Source organism: Anopheles arabiensis, chromosome 2 (assembly GCF_016920715.1).
Source record: "Anopheles arabiensis isolate DONGOLA chromosome 2, AaraD3, whole genome shotgun sequence".
Lineage (NCBI taxonomy): Eukaryota > Metazoa > Arthropoda > Insecta > Diptera > Culicidae > Anopheles > Anopheles arabiensis.
In genome coordinates, this window is record NC_053517.1 from 68,641,908 (window position 1) to 68,662,812 (window position 20,905).

Here is a 20,905-nt window from a genome sequence, read left to right on the forward strand (position 1 = left end):
TTCGCCTTTGAGCGAAAAAATCGTGATGGCGGCGATGTGTCACTACTGCTACGGCTGGATTATTTGCGTGCGCAACTCGACGTTGGTGTCTTCCTTCTTGATCGCACCCGTAGATGGAAGCACACACAAACGGAAAATTCCCAGTAGCACGAGGTGTAGAAACAGCTTGCGAGGCGGTGACCGGCGTCGAGGAGACCACCAGCGGAGATTGTCGTCGATCCGCTTCCAGGAATTGCGTCGATTGCGTCAGCCGTCGAAAGCTCGGTGGAAAATTTCTGCTGCGCCGATGATGGTGTGTGTGCGCTTGTCTCGCTTCGAGGCGGCGTGCGTGTGTGCGGGGGGTTCTTTTGTTCGCTGAATGCAGGAACGCTCCGTGTAGCTACGGGCGCACTAACACGGCGTTGCTGCGAAAGGGCGCTCGTTGCGCACTTTGCAGGGAAAGGGGGGAGGAGGCCAGCCGCGTTGCCGGTACCTCTAACGCTGGTAGCACTCCCGGTCGTAGGCACACACACACACGCGTTGTCTTCTCTGCGTCGATCTCCGATGCCGGTGGCACGTTTTAACACGTTCAACGCGGTACAAGTTTGCGATGCGTTGTACACACACCCACTCACGTACGAATTCGCGGCGTCGGTTGCGGATCACGTCGGGGTCACCAGTTTTAGGGGCGCCACAAAAGTGGTCCCTAATTTTTTAAGAGATACGCAACACGCTTTGCGAACTACGTTTTGGTAGAATTCGATTTATTTTTTTCTTTTAAGCCGCGGAACGGTGAGTTCGGGAGAGACGCGAAAATTAGTGTTGTTCGTTCAAGAGTTGCCGGAGAAGAAGTGTGTGTGGGGTAAGCCGGACGGATATGCGCGTGTCGGTGTTGAAACGTTTAGGACGAGAGAGAGCGTGTATGGAGCAAGCCACCGTTTTTATAGCTGCGGTGCAGCATGCTACCACTGTTTGTCCTGCTCTAGCTTTGTGTGCAGTCCCTGCCTAACTAGCCCGTTAAACATTTTCTGTCTGTAGTTCTAGGTGTGCGCACCAGATGGCGCTCTGGTCGCTACAGGCCTATTATATTGCGTTCGGCATTCGAGAAGATTCACTCGCACGTTCATTATGTTCATTTTCGTATCGTTTTGCTAGCGACGTTCCGCTTCGAGTAACTCATCGGCAGATTCGAGTCGACGAAGTAAAAATCGGTACCGTATTGCTCGAACAGGAAGGTGCATTCGAGAGATTTTCTGCTGACAGCTCAAGCTGTCGGAAACGCGCAAATTTAACCACACAAATAATTTAAGCCACTGTCTATGTGTATAATTAAGTTTAACATAAGTTTATCAACATTCTCATCACTCATATTTACCCCATTTCCAACAAAATTATGGAAAAAAATGATTTTAAAAATGTGCTGAATCCGTTTGTTTACACTCACTCCGACCGCCGGTTGCTTCAACCAACTGTCAAACACACAGATGCTAGAACAAAAATGTCGACGAAACCTTCATCGATTCGAATGGCGAAAACGATACCAATTTTTCTCCCGTTCGACTCGAGTGCTTCCGACGGAATCGACTGTCATTCGAGTAAAATAATAGGCCTGATAGTCTCAGTTCAACGTGTGAGAAGCGGAAGAGACAGTAAGGTGAACGAAAGAGTGAATCGACCGATAACAGCTGTACAAGCGAGAAGGAAAGGCTGAACCGTGCTGTGCGAAGTGATGCATCTGTAGCTCCGTGAGATTATTCAGGTCGTCAAAATTTGTGCGAGTGAAAGAGAACGCTAAAGCAGCGCTATAGCAGCAATCGAACACGACATCGAACAAGAAAAATATATGGGATTTGACATGTTTGATTTGATAGCCTACAAATAGAACATGCCAAATCCTATACATTTTTCATGTTCGATGTCGTGTTCGATTGCTGCTAGAGCGCCGGGTAAATAAGAAGGAGAGTGAGAGTAATGCTGCTGGCGGATGTGTTGCTCCGTCGCAGCGCCCAACGCCGGTGCTTTGCACCGAGTCGGGTATATTCTTGTTTCGTCGACCGGAGAGTTCCTCCCACTATTAGGAAACGAGCAATTCTGAGATTTGTGTTCGAATGCGCTTACTTTATTTAGGTTTTCATCTCTTATATGCTATTTAGTTCCTGACCGTATATAGGTCAGCTAACTGTAACTATGACTATTTGTATAACAAGTTTTATTTATACTTAATGCGACATGTACCTATGGTTTATGAATTGCGTAAAGTTACTTCCTCGTTTGAACCGTGAGAACGGTTGACTACCTGTTTATGTTTGTTGCGTTTCTGAAGCGCTCGCTAGTGCTTGAGGCGTGTTTTGCTTGATATGTGTTTACTTGAACTTTGTTTTAACTTGAAGTGTTTTACTTCGCTACATCTGCATATATTTATTTATTTATTTATTTATTTACATAACTGCTGTCTGAGTTGAATTCTTAACAACATACCTATTAACTAAACTTATTAAATATTTGCTCGGAGGATGGATCGGAAGGATGGTAAGGAGAGGTGATGGTCAAACAGGTGTGCGCAGGAATTAAACAATCTCACAGCACGTAATAAAGGGTCATTTAAACCAACTGAAGTGCGTCGATTTGGAACAAATAAAGGAGCACGAGGGCGTAAGGAACGAATTGGAACATAGAAATGCAGGGATGAAAGAATGATTTGTGAATCCACAGCATTAGATATGAGCGAGGCAACAAACATTATTTGGGAAATGTGACGGCGTTTCTCCAATGAGTCCAGACACAACAGCTGGCATCTTTGCTCATAGTCCGGTAGGGTATCTGACGTGAAGCCGGGCATTTTGCTGACAATATACCGAGTAAATGATCTCTGCACTCTTTCTATGCGGTCAATCGATGTAAATGAGGTGGGACACCAAACAACAACACAGTATTCCAAAATCGGTCTTACTAACGAACAATATAACGCTTTTAAACACAGAGGGTCGGTTATGCGGATTGAAAAACGTTTTATCATACCGATTGTTTTACGAGCCTTATTAACGGTAACGTCAATGTGATCGAGGAATGATAACCTGCTATCGAAAGTTACACCAAGATCTTTTACCGAGAGTACACGATTTATTGCTATACCCTCAAAGTTATAAGCAGTCGTAACGGGACAACGTGAACGACTGAAGGACATGACATGACATTTTTCGGGGCATAGAACTAGCTGGTTCGATGAGCACCACGATGCAAATCGGTTGAGGATGTTTTGGAGCGATACGCAGTCACCAACAGACGATATAGATTTAAAAATCTTTAGGTCATCTGCATAACAAAGAAAACAATCGTGTGGAATGACTGAGTTAACATCATTAATAAATAAAACGAACAATAAAGGACTCAACACGCTACCTTGAGGCACTCCCGATTTGGATGAAAAGGATTTGGAAAAACAGTGTTTAGTTTAACACGAAAAGAGCGATTGCTGAGAAACGAATCAAGCCAACGAATGTGTGAGTCAATGAAACCCATTTTGGATAGCTTCGCAAGAAGGATAGGGTGAGGAATACGGTCAAAGGCTGCTTTAAAATCAGTATAAATGATATCAACCTGAGAACCGCTGTCTAAACTGGAGGTGATAACGGAAGTCAAGGAAATAAGGTTTGTCAAGGTAGAACGTTTAGGAAAGAAACCGTGTTGCTGAGGTATAATGCAGTTTCTTGCAATAAAGAGGATATGTGAGTGGACTATAGATTCAAATATTTTGGAGCTTGCACAGAGGATGCTTATTCCACGATAATTGGTAGCGTTTGCACGATTACCTTTCTTAGGGATAGGAGTAATATGAGCTAATTTCCATGTGTCCGGGAATGAACATGATTTAATGGATATATGGTACAGTTTTAATAGGAGAGAACCGAGCACAGTATTGCATTTCTTATATACTGCTGCTGGAATGCCATCTGGACCGGGATTATATGACTGTTTCAGATTTTTTATTGCTTGTAAAACTGTGCTAAGGTGTAAGTTTAGATTACTATCATTGATTACATCGGTGGGAGTGTTATGAGTGCTATTAGAGATTGATGCTTTGGTTTTGATTGATTCAGCATACACACTTGAAAAATGTTCAGCTAGAAGGTTGCAGCAGCCGTCAGTACCGGATGCAGAGAGATTGCCAAGATTCAGATGAGAAGGGATATCATTAGATTTACGACGTTTATCAGCATATCCCCAAAAGGCTTTAGGATGAATTTTAAACTGTGCTTGCACTCGGTGGACGTAAGATCTAAAGCAAGCCCTGTTATATATGCGATATGCATTAGAGGCGTATTTGAATATGCGCTTATGATGAGGATCTCGCATGTCTTGATAATTACGTAGTGTGCGATTGCGATCTCTTTTGAGGGAGCGGAGTGTAGAGTCAGACCAGGGAGGGGAGTTGTTAGGTTTATAGGTAGGACAGCAGGAGGGGAAAGCCGAGATAATATTAGCATTAAAAGCAGTAACCGCATCATTAATTGAAATATCTGTATCTAAGAACGACCAGTTCATATTCGAAAGCATAGCTGAAAGTTTAGAGTAATCCATTTTTTTAAGTTATATCTACGAATATTTGACGATACTGAGCGCGGAGCCTTTTGAATATTTGCAGAGAGAGAGAATTCTAAAGCTGGATGATAATCATCTGGTCTAAGTAAAGGTACTACAGCCGATAGCACCTGAGAGTTTATATCAACTGCGCTCTCATTAACAAAAATTAGATCTAATTGACGTCCCAGACAGTTTTTGATCCCTGAGATTTGACGGAGACTACACTCTGTTATTATGTCGCAAAATACATTATGTTGAGCGTTGCTTGATGAGTGTGCATTACTTGAAACATAATAGTTTTCAATGGGCGTCCAAACAATAGAAGGCATATTGAAATCACCTAACAATAACATTGAATCGTTTCTTTTTAGGCGGTGTTGAACCGCATCAATACTATCGCTAAGGCTATTTAACAATGCGTTATTTGCTATCATACCTGGCGGGATATAAATGCCGCCTATAAATAGTGATACTCTCTGCATCCTAATCTTTACCCAAACCATCTCGATGTTGGCTGGAGATGAAATCAATTCGGTGATCAGATCCGTTGCACATGCAATTAGTACACCACCACCACGAGAGAATGCGCTGTTATTAGGAGAGCGATCGCAACGGTAAATGTTGTATTTGTTACCCGAGAAGAGCGGAGACGGTATATGTTTTTACTTCACAATGAGGTCGTAAGCAACAGAGAGTGAGAGAACCAACACACCCGTGACGACGAGAGATTAGCCAGATCGTTAGCACCAGTGCCTGTGACAAAGATAAACGATGATACACTGTTAGGAATACGGTAGAACGAATGCAAGAAGCTCAGCAAGAGAATCGGAGCTAACAGTGAATGTGTTGATACGGCGAAGAGGCAAAGTGACGAAGCCACGAAGCTACGAAGCGACGAAGAGTCGAAGCTACGAAGTGGTGAAGCGACGGATGGCGAGCCGAAAGCAGACGCATTGATATTTCGGGCAGCGGCGTAAGGACTGAGCGTAAGGTAGGAAATAGAACAAGGTAGGCAATAAAATAGAGAAATTTTATATATAATATTATTGTAATCGCTCAATTAAATATACATTCATTTTAATTTCGTGCACTGGTTACACACAATATTACAAAAAAAAACGATTGAAAATTCATGGATGAAACTGATTGGTGATTTCCCTGGCAACGAAAAGACTCCCGATGAAGAATTGGACGATCAACGAGCTGATCTAATAGCTCTTGTAAAGGCTATGGACAGTGAGACAGGCACCACGACATCAAGTGAGGAAATAGCATCATGGATAGAAGAACATGCATACAACGACAATAATAATCCCTATTGGCATATAAGCACGGTATACAGCGATGATGAAATTATCGACTCGGTGCTGGCTGTCAATACATCATCTGCTCAGGATATTGTTTCAGATGAAGGTTCCAATGATACTTCGTTGGACTTATCAACAACTGATAAAGAGAATCTTTCACCCGACCTGCAATATTCCAAAGCAATAAAATGTATAGTTTATTAACAAAACTTTCTCCATATTGATGCCATAGAATTAGGTCGCCTTAAGGCTTTATGGACAAAGCTTATCGAACAAGAATGGAATAAGCGAATTTTTTAGAGTAAATTTATAGTCAATTTAAATGTAAATATTTTAGTGAGATGCAATGACATAAGATTAGATAAGTCAGGTCGGTGATTGATTACAATGTGATTCACAACTGGATGTGATATTAATTTAATAATATATGAAGAAATACAACATGGCTGTAAAAAACACATAATAAATAACGAATTTAAAAGAAAACTAAAACTGCAAGTTTTTTTTTATCAATAGAAGTTGTAAATCCATCATATGTTTTATGAACCTACGTTAATGTGCACTGCGTGATGTTTTATGTTTTGACGTTTGAGTGTTCTTTAACTGAGAGACATTCCAGTTAGCGAACCTTCAGTTAAAAAAACACTCTGTAGCATGCACATGCACATGCTATACTGTTTTCAATCAGTTCACACACATTTCTTGTTACACTTAATAAACACAAAATTGTCAACACAACACAACACACAAAAAGACCAAATTCCAACCACTCAAGATATCAACACAACCCAAACCACATAAATAACCTTACGTCAGGAATTGTAAGTCAGCAGAAAAACCCTTATCCAAAAACACTTAAAAAACACACAAGCGACACACAACCCCGGAGGTGCGAAAAAACCTTACCCAGCACAAAACGCTTCAAGTGGGTAAAGCGTAAAAACACATCATTGCATAATAGCAACCAACAGTTAATAAATAATGAAATAGGAGACACCGTACCTCGTGTGTACAAACAGAACCGTAAGCGTAGGAAACAAAACACCGCGTAAGCGTCAGAACCCAGAACTGACCTTACATAATAATTGCAACCATATGTTAACCGAAAAACCTAACCCTCAGCATAACGGATATAAAACAGAAAACGAAAGTAAACGCAAAATCGAATTGAAGAGAAAAGTACCGTATAAATAAAGATGTAAGATGAGACCAGACACAGACGTTCGGAGACAGTGAAAGTCACAGTTACGCACAGTACGTGCAGTTGTGAAGTGGTGCTGCTAAGTCTTGGTCGGTCAAGTCTCGATTTGCAAACAAAGTGAAATGTGTAGTTAAATTCAGTTATGTTTGTCCTCTACCTGAAACATTGGTGATATTCAGGAAACATCCGAAAACTTCACCCCTCGTGTTTTAAAAGTATTCCTAGAGTGCGATGCCTAAATGTATAGCATTGTCGAATTACCCGTCGCGTACGAACCAACCTATTACAACTCCAGTTAAAAAGCATTCAGTTAGCGGTCACCTACTGTACAACTACCGCATACAGGATGCACTTTGTCAGCGAATTGGTGCCCTCGCAACGCTTCCGGGGCATTCACGCAGCTCTACTTTTTTGATCCAGCGACAGACATGCAGTACGAAGAGATGCTAAACACGCTAGTGGCATCTTTAACTAATGTTAACCGCAACATTGCAGTCATTCTACAGCGCGTGCTGACAGATCACAGCCGGCTGGTAAACATGCGTTTGAAAGAATGTCGCTTCGAGATTATCTGCGGTTCCATATACATGCCCGTTTGCCCGGTATCGATCAATGCCGGTACAATAAACCGACCGCAGATGAGGTTGGTGGTATTTTCGTGTGTGATACAGGGAGCGAGCATACGCGTGATATTAGGCCCGATTATTAAACACAAATTGTAAAGACAAGTTGTCAAAATCGGAAGATTTGTATTATGACATCCGTTTGTGTTGTGTGTTGGAAAATAAAATTTAACGAAACACAAACTCACAAGCACACTGCCAAGATATGTATTATGAAACACAAACGGAAATCCAAAACTGTCAAACAGCTTTCCGTCAGCTTTTTGCCACGGAAAGGCGCCAATCTCAGATTGTTTGTTGTTGTGTTGTTTCGGTCAGAGTTGTAGCTGTTGCTTTCACGACAAAATGTAAGTATTTTATTTCATTAATAATAAAATTTTATCATTTTAAACAAAAATATGTTTACCGCCATATCCATACAAATGGCGATATGCTGGAGATACTGATAATCTGTTGTTACGGCTTAAGAAGCTGCTGGTATTTACTTCCTCTGCTGTTGTTCGATGATAGTCGAAAGATGAAGGGCACGCGCACACGGTTTGCGTTCAACAGCAATGGATCCCAGCTACTTCTTCAGTTAGCAACTTCTTCAAGATCCAACAGCATATGCAAATGTTATTAACCTAATACTGCATACACTTTTAGGAATAACAAAGACGCCCGCACATCGCGAACACAGTACCAACAAATGGTAGATGAGTTGGAAAAGGTCCCTGACATCGCCAGAGGGATGTATAAAGGTGACCAGACCGCTTTCTGGGAGGAAATGGCTGAGCACCTTAACGCCCTGGGACCGCCGATAAGAACGGGTGCAACGTGGAAGAGGGTAAGATTAAAAGAGCGACACAACATATTTATATTTTGCTTTTAATGTTCGCTGTTTGTTTTACAGGTTTGGTTTGATTATAAATGTGCGGTGAAAAAAAAACTCCGTGTGAACAAAGCGTCTTTGTTGGCCACTGGTGGCGGCCCGTTTCAGCAAAGGCCATTAAACGACGTGGAAGAAAGAGTGGCCAATTTGACGAACTTGAAGGCCACCATAGAAGGGAATTCAGGCCGCTCTTGGGGCAATTTAAACAACAACTATGACAACAACAACAACAACAACAACAACAACAACAACAACAGCAACAACAACAACAGCAGCAACAACAGCAGCCAATTGTTGCCAATCGGCAACAACGAGGAGCCAAACAGCGGCAGCGGGGCGCCAAACAACGGCAGCGAGACACCGAACAATGAGGAGCAAAATCCTATAACGGCAAAAGCTCGTCAAAAAAGGAGTCGTAAGCGACAAAACACGGAAGCGGTGTTGCGGCAAAACCAACAGCTTCTTAATCTAATGAAAGAAAACATTGAAGCTCAAAAAGAGTCCACAGCCGCATTGAATAGGGCAATTGTGGTATTAGAAAATATCACAGGTATGTTAAAAGAGGCTGTAGAACGCAAAACCAATTAGTGATTCTTATTTTTCATAATTTTTAAGATTTTAGTTGTAAGTTAGCGTTTAATGTTTTTATTAATTGAATTTCTATTAACTGAACTGTGATAAATGAACTCTTTTTGTGATGCAAACTTATGTGATGAACTTAAAAAAATAAATGAACTTGACCTCTAGCCTGCCTCTAGTTGCCTTTTATTCATCTGAGCTTGGCTCTTCCAATCCATACGCAATGCACATGTTGTGTAAGATACAACATACGTTCGTTATTTGAGTTGCTTTTACTGGGGTGTAGTGCAACTGTCGAGCACCTAACAAACATCTGAATCTATTTTTGAGCAACCCGATCGTGCGCTCCACTATTTCTCTACCTAAAGAATGGTTTTTATTAAAGGCAGCTTCTGGTGTGTTTGGAGCAGGATTACGTTTTGGTGTTATTAACCACGGTTTTGACGGGTATCCAGCATCACCTGTGAGAATTCAAAAGATTATTTACATAAACAAATACCCATCGGATGGTTTAATGTATTACCTAGTAGCTTGAATGCAGTTTCTCCGCTTCGATGTTTTGTTTCGAAAAAGTTGTTCATTCCACTTACATTCCAAATATGTGAATCGTGATTGGCTCCTCCGAATTTGGCATTCACATAACGAATTTTCATGAGATGGTCGCAAATCTACCGGTACGAAGAAAAATAATATTGAAGTACAAAACATACGACAAACACTGAAAGCTTTACTTACAATCATCGCGTTTAAGCTGTAATAGCCCTTCCGGTTAAAATGCTGATCGTAATCGTCCACTGGGGCAATAATTTTTATGTGTGTTCCATCAACACACATCACAACACCAGGGATGCCACTTTTTGAGTAGAAGTATCGTCGTGCATCTTGTTGCTCATCTGGTTCCATCGCTAAAGAGATCCATTTGTTCCCTAAAGTTTCTGCGATTATATTTAAGCACTTTGCAAAGGCTACCGAGAAAGTAGGCTGAGCAATAGCTATTTTATAATCGTTTCCTGTTCCATTTTGGTAGCTGCCTTCAGCTAGAAACCGCAGAGCAGCAGCCAACATTTCGTTTGGCTTGAGCCCCTTTCCCTTAACCGGTGGGAACTTGGGCTCGATCTCCGCCAGAATGTCAACAAAAATTTCCTTCGACACACGGAAATTTTTCTTAAATCTGAAATTAACAACCACGAAATGAGAGATGTTTAACACAGTTTGCACAAATGATCTGAATGATGAACTCACGCTTGGTTAGAAAGCTGTAACGGGTCGAAAACACTTCGAAGCAGTCGGCGCTGTTTTGCCAGATCCACCGTTGGTTCTTCTTCACTGCTGCTATCGTCACTCACGAAGTGGGAGAAAATCATTTCGATTTTTAAATCACGGATTGTTGTTAGCTTGAGAAACGTTTGTATCTTGTTTACGATTTTTATTTTGATTTTGAACTTTTTGACATATCGCCAAATGCTTTGACACAGTTTTGACGAAAGAAAAAACTTAACGAAACTTGTCTGTCACAAGAACAGTTTCAAAATGCATACCTATTTTCCGTTTGTCTTGACACACTTGTCTTGTGTCATTTCCGTTTGTGTTTAATAATCGGGCCTATTGTGTTGCAGTGTCGTACCACAGGGCGCTTGCAGGCAATATTCTAAACTCACCAGCAGTATGATGCGATGCAATTCCCACTATTGCATCCGTATGCTGAACCTGGGTGGACCTATGGAATTCCAAAGCAGGCACCCCAACACAGGCAGCCGCAGACAAACTGCAACACACATGATGCTGATGAAGACGATTAAAATGATTTAGACCCTCAAGAAGAAGTACAATTAAATGCAGAACGTTCATCCCAAATTTCGCCAAGAGAATATGCCGCTTATCGTATATGCTGGCGGATGGGCAACAAATCGCTGCTGCATCGTGAAGGTCCATTATTCTTGCAATATTGTATCGACCAGTACTGCAAAATAGAATTTCAGCGACTAAAGTTTCTAAAAGATCATCAGGCACTGCTTCGCACTGCAGCTTATGCGGGTTGCATGGACCTAGCTGGTGCCGAACAAACGATAATAGTATTCCCCACCTGATCGACCCGGTATTATCACCCGTGTATTTAGGCTAAAGCTAAAAGCACTTTTGCATGATCTTACGATGGGAGCTCTAGGCGTTGAGGGGGCGCGCATGCACGCCATCAAATTCCAAAACGTGGTTTACCTCATGCGCACTTGCTGATGATTTTGGCCGAAGAAGACAAACCGCAAACTCCTGAGGGCTATGATAAGTTTATGACCACCGAGCTTCCAGATCCAGTTACGTGTCCGCAGCTCTACTAAACGGTGCAGACTTGCATGATGTATGGACCGTGTGGAGCTGCCAATCCTGCAGAACGGTGCATAAAGGACAGCAAAAGCACTAAAGGATTCCCCAAACCTTTTTGCGACCGGACACGCACGGAAAATGGGTTTCCACAGTATCGTCGACGAAACAATGGGCGTACTGTGAATATACAACGTGTTGAACTGAGCAACCGTTGCAATACGTTGTACTGTACAATCCGTGGCTAAGTCATAAATACAACTGCCACATCAACGTGGAGGTGTGTACGTCGATCAGCAGCGTTAAATACCTGTATAAGTACATTTATAAAGGCCACGATCGATTGAACGCAGCATTAGAAATGCACGATGAAATACTGGCTCACATTGACGCACGTTACATTTCTGCAATGGAAGCTTGCTACCGAATTATGCGATTTGAATTGCAGGCTAAAACGCACACCGTCACTACGTTGCCCATCCATCTAAAGCATCAGCAGAACGTGTGCTTCCACCCAGGTGAATCTGTAGCGACTATTTTGAACCGGAGCAATCATACCATGCTTACCCATTTTTTTCTTCTGGCGGCAAATGATGACCAGGTGGTCTCGTCCCATACAAATTGACAACTAATTTCGGAATCAAAAAAAGCTTCTTTTGACAGAATGGGTGAAATGAATTTCCATAGGAACGGTTCGCTTTGTTCTTAGCAACACATACGTAGTACACATTGGTGTCCTCATCGACGGCATTTTTTTGATTCAAAAATGAATTTTAATTAGTTCAGATTTGGTTTAGCTAACAATAAGAAATATTTTGAGTGCTTTAGTAGTTCAGTGCAAATAACGAAGATTCTAAGATTGGGGCCCTTTCCGTTTGAAACTTGTAGGCTGAAATTTCAGCCTGTCAGCTGTTTGCATTGTATAGCAGTTTTCGAGCAGCTATCTGAGGGAGTATAATATACAGGTGTAATATCCTAGAGATTTGACCCCTGATAAGACCATAGTGCCCAATATGCCGGATCGGAATATGACCATCACCGTGACAACTGTGCGATAATCTGAATGTCAAAATAAAGATCATTCGTTTACGGATCGTTGTACTGACAACACCTTCAGCCTTCTGTTAATTCTTCTGCCTTCCGATTTTGTGCCTTTTATAAGTTCAACGTTTAGTTCAAATTAGTAAAATTCGAGGTTTTACACAGGTGAGCTTATCCCAAGGTGTATGAATTTAGAAGACTGATTTTTATCGCTTCTGCTTCTGAATGGAGATTTTAAGAGTATTTTGAGTATTCGTCAAGCCTCCAGAAAGCTTGTTTGAACAAAAGTTTTCACCCATTCTGTCAAAAAGTGATGCTCAAATTTGTTATAAAAAATGCTATGAGACCACCTGGACTACATACACTTTGATTCTATATTGCATTACCTGATCTCTTTAATGCACCTTGGGATAAATGTAAACAAACCCGTGTTTTCGAGCAGGTACTCGAGTCTAATTCTAGCTTTGTGGCTAGAATAATCTAGACTGAAAATTGCAGGCTAGTTTTTTATGTGGTTTTGTATGGAGTGTTTACATGATTTCAGCCTCCAACTGTCAAACTCCGTACAAAAAACTAACTAGAATCGTGAAGGCCCCCATTGTTAGTGTATTAGGCAAGTCGTCAGAAAGCTTGTTTGGGGAAATGTTTTCACCCGTGCTGTCAAAAAGTGACGTTCAACTTTTGCTATAAAAAACAGGCTATGAGACCACCTGATCTTTATACACTTTGCGTGCAACCATAGTTGAATCGCGTGCCAGTACGGTTGAAACACGTTCCACTTTGGTCGAATAATATGCCACTACGATCGAATCGTGTGCCGCTACCATTGGATTTCTGAAAGGTAGGGCATAGCAAACTGTTTATTTACGTTTGAAAGCTGCTTCTTTCTTCGCCGACTGTATTTCATTTTGAAAATACTAATAAAAGGGAATTATTCCCTGATTATAGATAAACCCGACGAATATTGGTTGAAACCATGGATTTTACCATCAACAACAAACACCGAATATTAGTTGAAAACAAGGATTTTACCATCAACAAGGGACCATGGTTTGAACCAATATTCGTAATTTACCTATTATCAGAGAATTCCCTTTTATTAGTATTTTAAAAATGAAATGCAGTCAGCGAAGAAAGAATGGTGATAAAAGAATGATATAATCTTCGAAAGCTTATTGATCCGCTATTGGACCCCTCCAGTGGTAATCATCGGCGGTCACCAGTAGGCAGAAAGGCAAAGTCGAATCCGATCTCTGCACGCTCACTCTCTACTCCTTGAGCTTCTTCTCTTGAGAGTTTCTGCGGTAAAGGTTCACACTCCTGTTAAAACTCCTCGTCGTGGACCACCATGGGGTGATCGCACACTAACAACTAACTGCAACTAACACACGAACTAACTAAAAAAAAAGAAAAGCCTATTCTGATCAATGGGCAGAACGAAACAGCACGTCACGTCTTTACTGCAACAGAGTTCAGTCTCTCTATCGCCGATATACACCTATTTCCAGCTACGTTCGAATCGCAAACCGCCTGCTTCGAATCGCATGCCACTACGATCGAATGCGTGCATCCACAGTTGAATCGCGTGCCAGTACGGTTGAATCGCGTTTCACTATGGTCGAATAATATGCCACTACGATTGAATCGTGTGCCGCTACCAACAGCGGCACACAATTCGATCGTAGTGGCCAAAGTCTATATAATACAGAGGTCGAGTCGTCCAGAACATTTGATAAAAAAGCGTGGGAAAGTTTTGACAGCTGGATGAAAAAGCTTCAATAGTTTCATCGTAGCATACATTGAGGTTTTAGTTGTTGTGCATGCAGTGGTCTGAAAGCATTTTCGGCCATTTTTGCATCGTTTGTTTGTAATATTGTACCTAAAAAGTTGACGAATATCAAGAAAAGATAGAATTATAGTGAAATTATCAATTACAACAAGATCAGTGCTCGAAATTACGACGAAATCTTGTGGAGTCAAAGAGGGTCAAAGCTAAGAGGCCAGATTTCTGATTGTGGTCATTTTTAAATGATGAATTACTGAAAAAACTACTCCATGCCACGTTCATGAGAAAGAAATGTATAGTTAAACTAAGTTTTGAGCACAAAATGCACAATTAGCCCTAAAAAGTGTATGGTTGTTTGGAATCGTTTGTGAACGCTTTTTCATCTAACTGTCAAAAATAAGCTTTCAAAATGGTGGACCAAAATCGAGCTATGCATCGACCTCTGTATTATATGGACTTTGGTAGTGGCACACGATTCGACCGTAGTGGAACGCGATTCAACCATGACTGCACGCATTCGATCGTAGTGGCATGCGATTCGATGCAGGCGATTTGCGATTCAATGCTAACGGCGCGAGATTCGAACGTAGATGGAAACATGTGTAAATTGAGGTGTGTCTAGTATGCATTTCTGTATTTATTAATGTGTTTTCATGGTTTAGCACCAAAATCTTTGAAAGAGAACAGGTCGAAGCGTTTAGAGTAAATTGACAGAAAGCCATGGGAAAATTTTGACTTTTAAAGAAAACATTGTTTATGTTTAGCGATGGACGTTAGATTCTGCTACATAGGAGAGCCGTAGACCAATGATGTTTTAATGATCATCGTAGCCAGGATCTGAGTTGGCTTATAGAAGATGGCTCCTGAAGTCTCGACTCTCCAGTTCCATATGGCACTCTCTAGCTCGAAGTTGAATAGGAAACAGGCAAGCCCGTCCCCCTGGTGCAGGCCTTTGGTGGTAGCAAAAGGTCCTGAGAGTTTTCCATCCACCCTCACCTGGCATGTGACGTTGGTCATAGTCATTCTAACTAGCCTTATCAGTTTGGCCGGGATTCCAAATGAGCTCATAGCGTCATACAGTTTTACCCTAGCTATGCTATCATATACGGTTTTGAAGTCAATTAACAGATGGTATGTGTCGTTTCTGTATTCAGCCATCTTCTCCAAGATCTGCCGCATGGTGAAGATCTGATCAGTGGTTGATTTTCCGTTTCGGAATCCTCTTTGATAGTTTCCTACTATCTCTTCGACGTGCGGGACAAGGCGATCCTGAAGGATCAGGGAGAATATTTTATAGGCAGTATTCAACACCGTAATACCCCTGTGGTTGTTGCAGTCCAACCTGTCTCCCTTCTTGTATATGGGGTAGATGACGCCGAGATTCCAATCACAAGGTGTTGGATTTTGCGATAGGCAGAACACACTCTTAAGTTAGGCAATTAATTAATAACGCCCATGCATAGGCAACACGCATTACATGTATTTTCCTTTTAGATGGAAATCCCATTTTAACTAGAATCCAGTTGGAATAGTGTCAACGCTACGAGAATCAAAGAACAAAATGTATGTATCGCTAACGGAGCACGTAAGCTCCTGATAAGAACACCCCAGAAATTACAAATAAATCGAGTTAGAATTTCAGTGTAATTAACTAAGTTCTGTTTTCAACTTTTTGGTGAATTGTGCTGTTATTGGGAAGTTCGATTCTCATTAAAAGTGGCAAGACCTCCTTGGCAAATTCCGTAGTTAGCTTGGCGGAAGTTTGCATCGGGGTGCCAACCTTTTTCAAGGCTTTTGCTCAGGAGTACTGCTCCCTCAATTAATACAGTCCACGAGACGGAGTAGGCTGTAGGAACCTACACAAAAATCACAGCTATCAAATCGTTATCCCACACCTCAATAACAATTTGAAGAATCTCGTTTTCTAGTCTTGTACCTCCATCCTTGACCAGTTCAGCTGCAATTCCGTCGGTTCCGGGTGCCTTGTTACTTTTAAGCCGACGGATAGCCTTTCGTGTTTCTTCTATGCTTAGTGACACTAGCTGGCATTGCGAAAAAAATAGTTTAGTATAGCTATAATTACGAGCTATACGAGATGTACGGTGACCTCACTGTCGTACAGCCTATCAAGCTCGCCAGGCTCCGGTGGGCTGGCCATGTTGTACGCATGGAAACGGACGACCCAGCCCGTAAGGTCTTTTTAGGCCGTCCATAAAGACAGAGGAGGGGTGGTAGACCCAAACTGAGGTGGCAAGATGGCTTGAAGGCATCCGCCATTGAGGCCGGGATAACGGACTGGTAGACGACGGCGCGAGACCGTGAGCGGTTTCGGGCACTCTTGAGGCAGGTTAAGACCGCATAGCGGTTGTAGCGCCGGAAAAGTAAGTAAGTAAGTATGGCCAAAGGCTTATTCAAGAATTGGAAGCAACAAATCTTTAATAGCTTTGATAAAAAAAAATGACGAGAGAATTTCTCATGAATATGAAAATTCAATTGGGTGAGAAGAAAATTAACGTTGCTGGAACTTGAATTGTGAGCGGTAACAGCTTCAACAATATTAGTTGTTGGAGAGAGCTGGATGCTCATGATTATACCAAACCATACTTCGAGCACCCAATTACAAAAAAAAAAAAACAAAATTATGTAACGCCTGACGCGCCCCATTTGCTAAGATTATTTCGAAATTGGTTTATTGACCATTGGTTTTTATTTAACAGGACAATTATCACTGCACAACCTTTGCGCTATCTAGTGGAAGTAACTCCTCCTTTTAAGTTAAACACAGGACATTCGGATCTATCTAGTCAAGAACGTTAAACTGTACGCAGAGCAGCAGGACTGTTGTCACGAACTACTGCTGTGTCAATAAGACGATATATGCCTAAAGAAAAATAATTAGCTGGCATATAGAAATGGTAGATCTATGGTTCAATGTATCTAACTCATTCCATCCCAAAGCCAAATTGCATTACAAAACATCGTACACTGCAAGTGAAGACAAGTTAAAAGCTTTAGATGACATGTTTAATTTATTTTAAACAATGGTAGTTGTTGGCAAAACAAATATGCAAATATTTCAAAAAAGCATATTAATACAGATTGATTCGTAAAAAATGCTGTTTGTCGACATGAAGGCAAAGCACGATATTAACTTTTTATCCACGCATAAGGTAAGATATATACAAAACATATTTAAAAAAATACACAAAAATTTGATGAATGGTTTTAATCGTTTTGTTTCACCTTAATCAAGACCTGTAAGAAAACTTTTCTTTCGCAATTGTAACAAAAATGTGGTACGTATGACCATCCTTCTTATATTTGGCGTAACGTCCTACGCGGACATGCCGCCCTTTACAGGCTTTCAAAACTTAATTCATTACCACGCAGCCGGGTAGTCAATCCTTGCTACGGTGGGCGGTCCATTCTAGGCTTGAACCCATGACTGGCATGTTATTGAGTCGTTTGAGTTGACGACTATACAATGGGAACGCCCCGTATGACGTATAACCATCCATCTCCTTTAAATTGTGTATACAAAATACGTCTAATGATTCTGGGGAAATCGCCAAGCGTATAGAAATCGGTTACTGATAATGAAGACAACAACAAAAATATTGAGCGTAATGTATTTGTCACATCAACTGTATGTATGTATGGATGTATTTCGATTTTGAGAATGAAAGAGGCCAGCTAAATGAAATATGCGTCAAGAGCACTTCGTATGGGCTACAATATTTCATGAAGCAGACATTGTTCTTTCCCTTCCAGATTTTGATGCGATAGACGCTGACGATGAGTTTAGTGCAACAAATTTCGACTCTCTGTTTACTTCACATGAACAGGAGAAGGATGGCCTCGAATATATTATAGGCTATATTGGTCGAAAATTCATGGATAAAAATCCATATTTAGGAAGATATAGCTCTGATTTGAAAGAGGATCATTGCTACAGTCAACTACAGTCTTATGTTAAACACATATCGGCTGGAGGATTATACAAGCCATCCGCTAGCTTCCTTGACCAAGGATTGAAAAATAAGGAAATTTTTCAAAGGACAAGGATGGAAAACTTATTCAAACTAAACGAATTGTTCATTTATAAACCTCCTTCACACACATTTCCTTGATTTTCCAATATAAATTCTCAATAGAAAATCATTAGAATGCGATTCTTCAATATTAAAAAAGGGGAAGTTCGAAGGAACAAAAAAGAAAGACACCAATGGAAAGACAAGCGGCTAAAAAAATTAGAAGAATAATGAATTAGTCGTTGTATGTATTGCGCACTGTGGCTTAATTTGTATTTTTTGTTCTGGTAACTTTGATTTTAGTTTTGTTTTCTGTTACTTAGTTCTGTTTATTGATATTGGTTATATTAACTTATCATGTTGAAATGCATCATTCTTGATACTTTTATTTGAAAAAAACTGTTAGCATATTTTATTAAAAGATTACATGTCTACGTCTACATGTGCTAAAAAACTGCGGTAGTCCCAATCTGTTAAGATTCCAGCGGCTCCAGGCGGATCCGATTACTTCACCAAACTGTCCAAACTGATTGATATAGTGTGATCTCAAAACGTATCACCCAAGTTGCTTGTAAACCTGGTAGGGGAAGGTAGGTCAAGACGGACACGTTAAGGAAAATTGTTAAAATCTATGGATATATAAGTGCAACGGCCATGAAAATGTGCATACATTATCTTACACTCATGTTTTATCAGAGAATGTGTTGAAAGTTTTAAGTTTTTTATCGATTTTTGCGTTATTGTCATGAATGAAAAACATGGTTTTTTTCGTGCAGTTTTGAAATGATCGGGTAAGACGGACACCTGATATGGGAAAGATGGACACCATGAAGGGTAAGATGAACACCTATAGAAAACGTTGAAAATTGAAGAGTTTTACAGTACTTTAACATTATCTGTTGTTTTCTTCACTCCTTTTACAAAAAAAGTAATTTATAACAATAAAAACAAATTTCATCAACGAAAACCTAATGAAAAAAAGAACACATTTTTAACAAACATCATTTAATTCATTGCAAAAATCAGGTAACAATCAATTAACACAATATTTTAAGAAGAAAGGACATAAGAACAGTTTCTGCAGAATATTTTAACGATGTTAAAGCATTCTGAGTGGAACCAAGAGAAGCATTTCGAACACAGTCCATCCTGTCCCTTGGTCTGAATTGGAAAATTGGAAACCACATGTTTCACATAGGATGTCACACATCGTGTCGGTCTTGGACTGCTTTTGATTCGTCTTCTTGCAAGATAGCTTTCGTTCTTTTTTCATAGCTTGAATATTTTGGTTAGCTTTGGCTTTTTTCAAACTAACAACGTACTGATTAGAGGTAATGTCAGCTGCTTTCTCTGCTTGACGTTTTCGTTTGTTGGATCTTGGGGCTACCATCTTAGGCAATGGTAGTATTGCTGTTGGTGACACTTGAAACATCGATTTTTCAGTAACAGGGGTTGAATTTGCAGAACTGCAACCTACGAAATCTTCAGAGGAAACTTGAGTCTCTTTATCTTCAAATAGATTTAATGCAATCGAAGCTTCTTCAACTTGCAAAGGTATTTCATCTATGCAAGCACCAACTAATTGATCGGTTACCTCTGATGATGCTAACGCATCGTCGTCAAAAATGTTAGGATTGTATGGCCAGATTCCGGCCTTTTTGAACCCATTGACGGCTACACTCATGGTAGCTGCCTTAATAAAAGCAGGTTTCATGAAATCTGCAATGTCATATTGACCTTCAACTTTCCCAGGCTTTTGCTGTAAGAATTTCTCCACTTCAGAAGCATAATAAGACTTGAAGGGTGCCATAAAAGACACGTCCAGTGGTTGCATTTTGTTACTGCAATGCGGAGGTAATACTAAGACAGTAACGAAATTAGCTCTGGCTTTCTCAGTAAATGCTAGGTTCTTCGTATGGGAAGAATGTCCGTCAATAATGAGCAAGGCCGGTTTATCTTCGGATGGCTGCACATTATCGAAGAAATGATCAAACCAGTCATTGAAGATTTCCACAGTCACATAACCGGAAGAATTACATGCAAATTTGCTTCCACATGGTGCTCCTTTCTTCAAAGCGTCATGCATTTGCATACGAGCAAAAATTAAAAACGGAGGACGGTCATGAGTGTAACATGATAAAACATGAGTGTAACGGTCCTGCTGCTGACATGCACATTACTGCTGTAGTCGATACCCCGCGCTCAGCGGAGGTAATTCCACCGACCTGCTTTTTTCCTTTCATTGCTGCTATCTTTCGTTTCTTAGGGGGAACCTGTAAAATAAAGGAATTCTATATTTTGTTTTTCACAACACAAAAAATATAACCAAATGCTCACAGTACATATTCCAGTCTCATCTGCGTTGAAAATACGATCTGCCGTGATTTTAGAGGATTTCAGCGCTGCTTCCAATAAATTAAAGAATGCAGAAACCGATACCTTATTGAATCCCCTAGCTCTAGCAGCAGAGGTTGCTTCAGGCATCGTGAAGGACAGCTTAGGGTTTCGTTTTATAAAATTGCTAAGCCACGCTACCCCAGCAAGTTTAGTGACCTTGTTAAAAGGGTGCTGCAAGCTATTTTTTCCGCCA

The 20,905-nt window shown here is 40.8% G+C and overlaps 3 protein-coding genes across 3 annotated transcripts; 1 reads left to right on the top strand and 2 right to left on the bottom strand.

Moving 5' to 3' along the window:
* The first annotated feature begins 7,890 nt into the window (after nucleotides 1-7,890).
* LOC120895146 (uncharacterized ENTR1 family protein-like) lies at nucleotides 7,891-9,161 on the top strand. The gene is made up of 3 exons (XM_040298224.1): nucleotides 7,891-8,038; nucleotides 8,337-8,517; nucleotides 8,584-9,161. Coding segments are annotated over exons 1-3 (750 nt in total). The 5' UTR covers nucleotides 7,891-8,036; the 3' UTR covers nucleotides 9,151-9,161.
* Nucleotides 9,162-9,177: 16 nt separating this feature from the next.
* Nucleotides 9,178-10,063, bottom strand: LOC120895147 (putative nuclease HARBI1). Its single transcript, XM_040298225.1, has 3 exons — nucleotides 9,877-10,063; nucleotides 9,665-9,809; nucleotides 9,178-9,602 (listed from the first exon to the last, which is right to left on the bottom strand). Exons 1-3 carry the CDS (start codon nucleotides 10,042-10,044, stop codon nucleotides 9,328-9,330), a joined length of 588 nt encoding a protein of 195 aa, XP_040154159.1. The 5' UTR covers nucleotides 10,045-10,063; the 3' UTR covers nucleotides 9,178-9,327.
* Nucleotides 10,047-10,601, bottom strand: LOC120893838. The gene is made up of 3 exons (XM_040295977.1): nucleotides 10,384-10,601; nucleotides 10,111-10,312; nucleotides 10,047-10,067 (listed from the first exon to the last, which is right to left on the bottom strand). Exons 1-3 carry the CDS (start codon nucleotides 10,503-10,505, stop codon nucleotides 10,047-10,049), a joined length of 345 nt encoding a protein of 114 aa, XP_040151911.1. The 5' UTR covers nucleotides 10,506-10,601.
* Nucleotides 10,602-20,905: the final 10,304 nt, after the last annotated feature.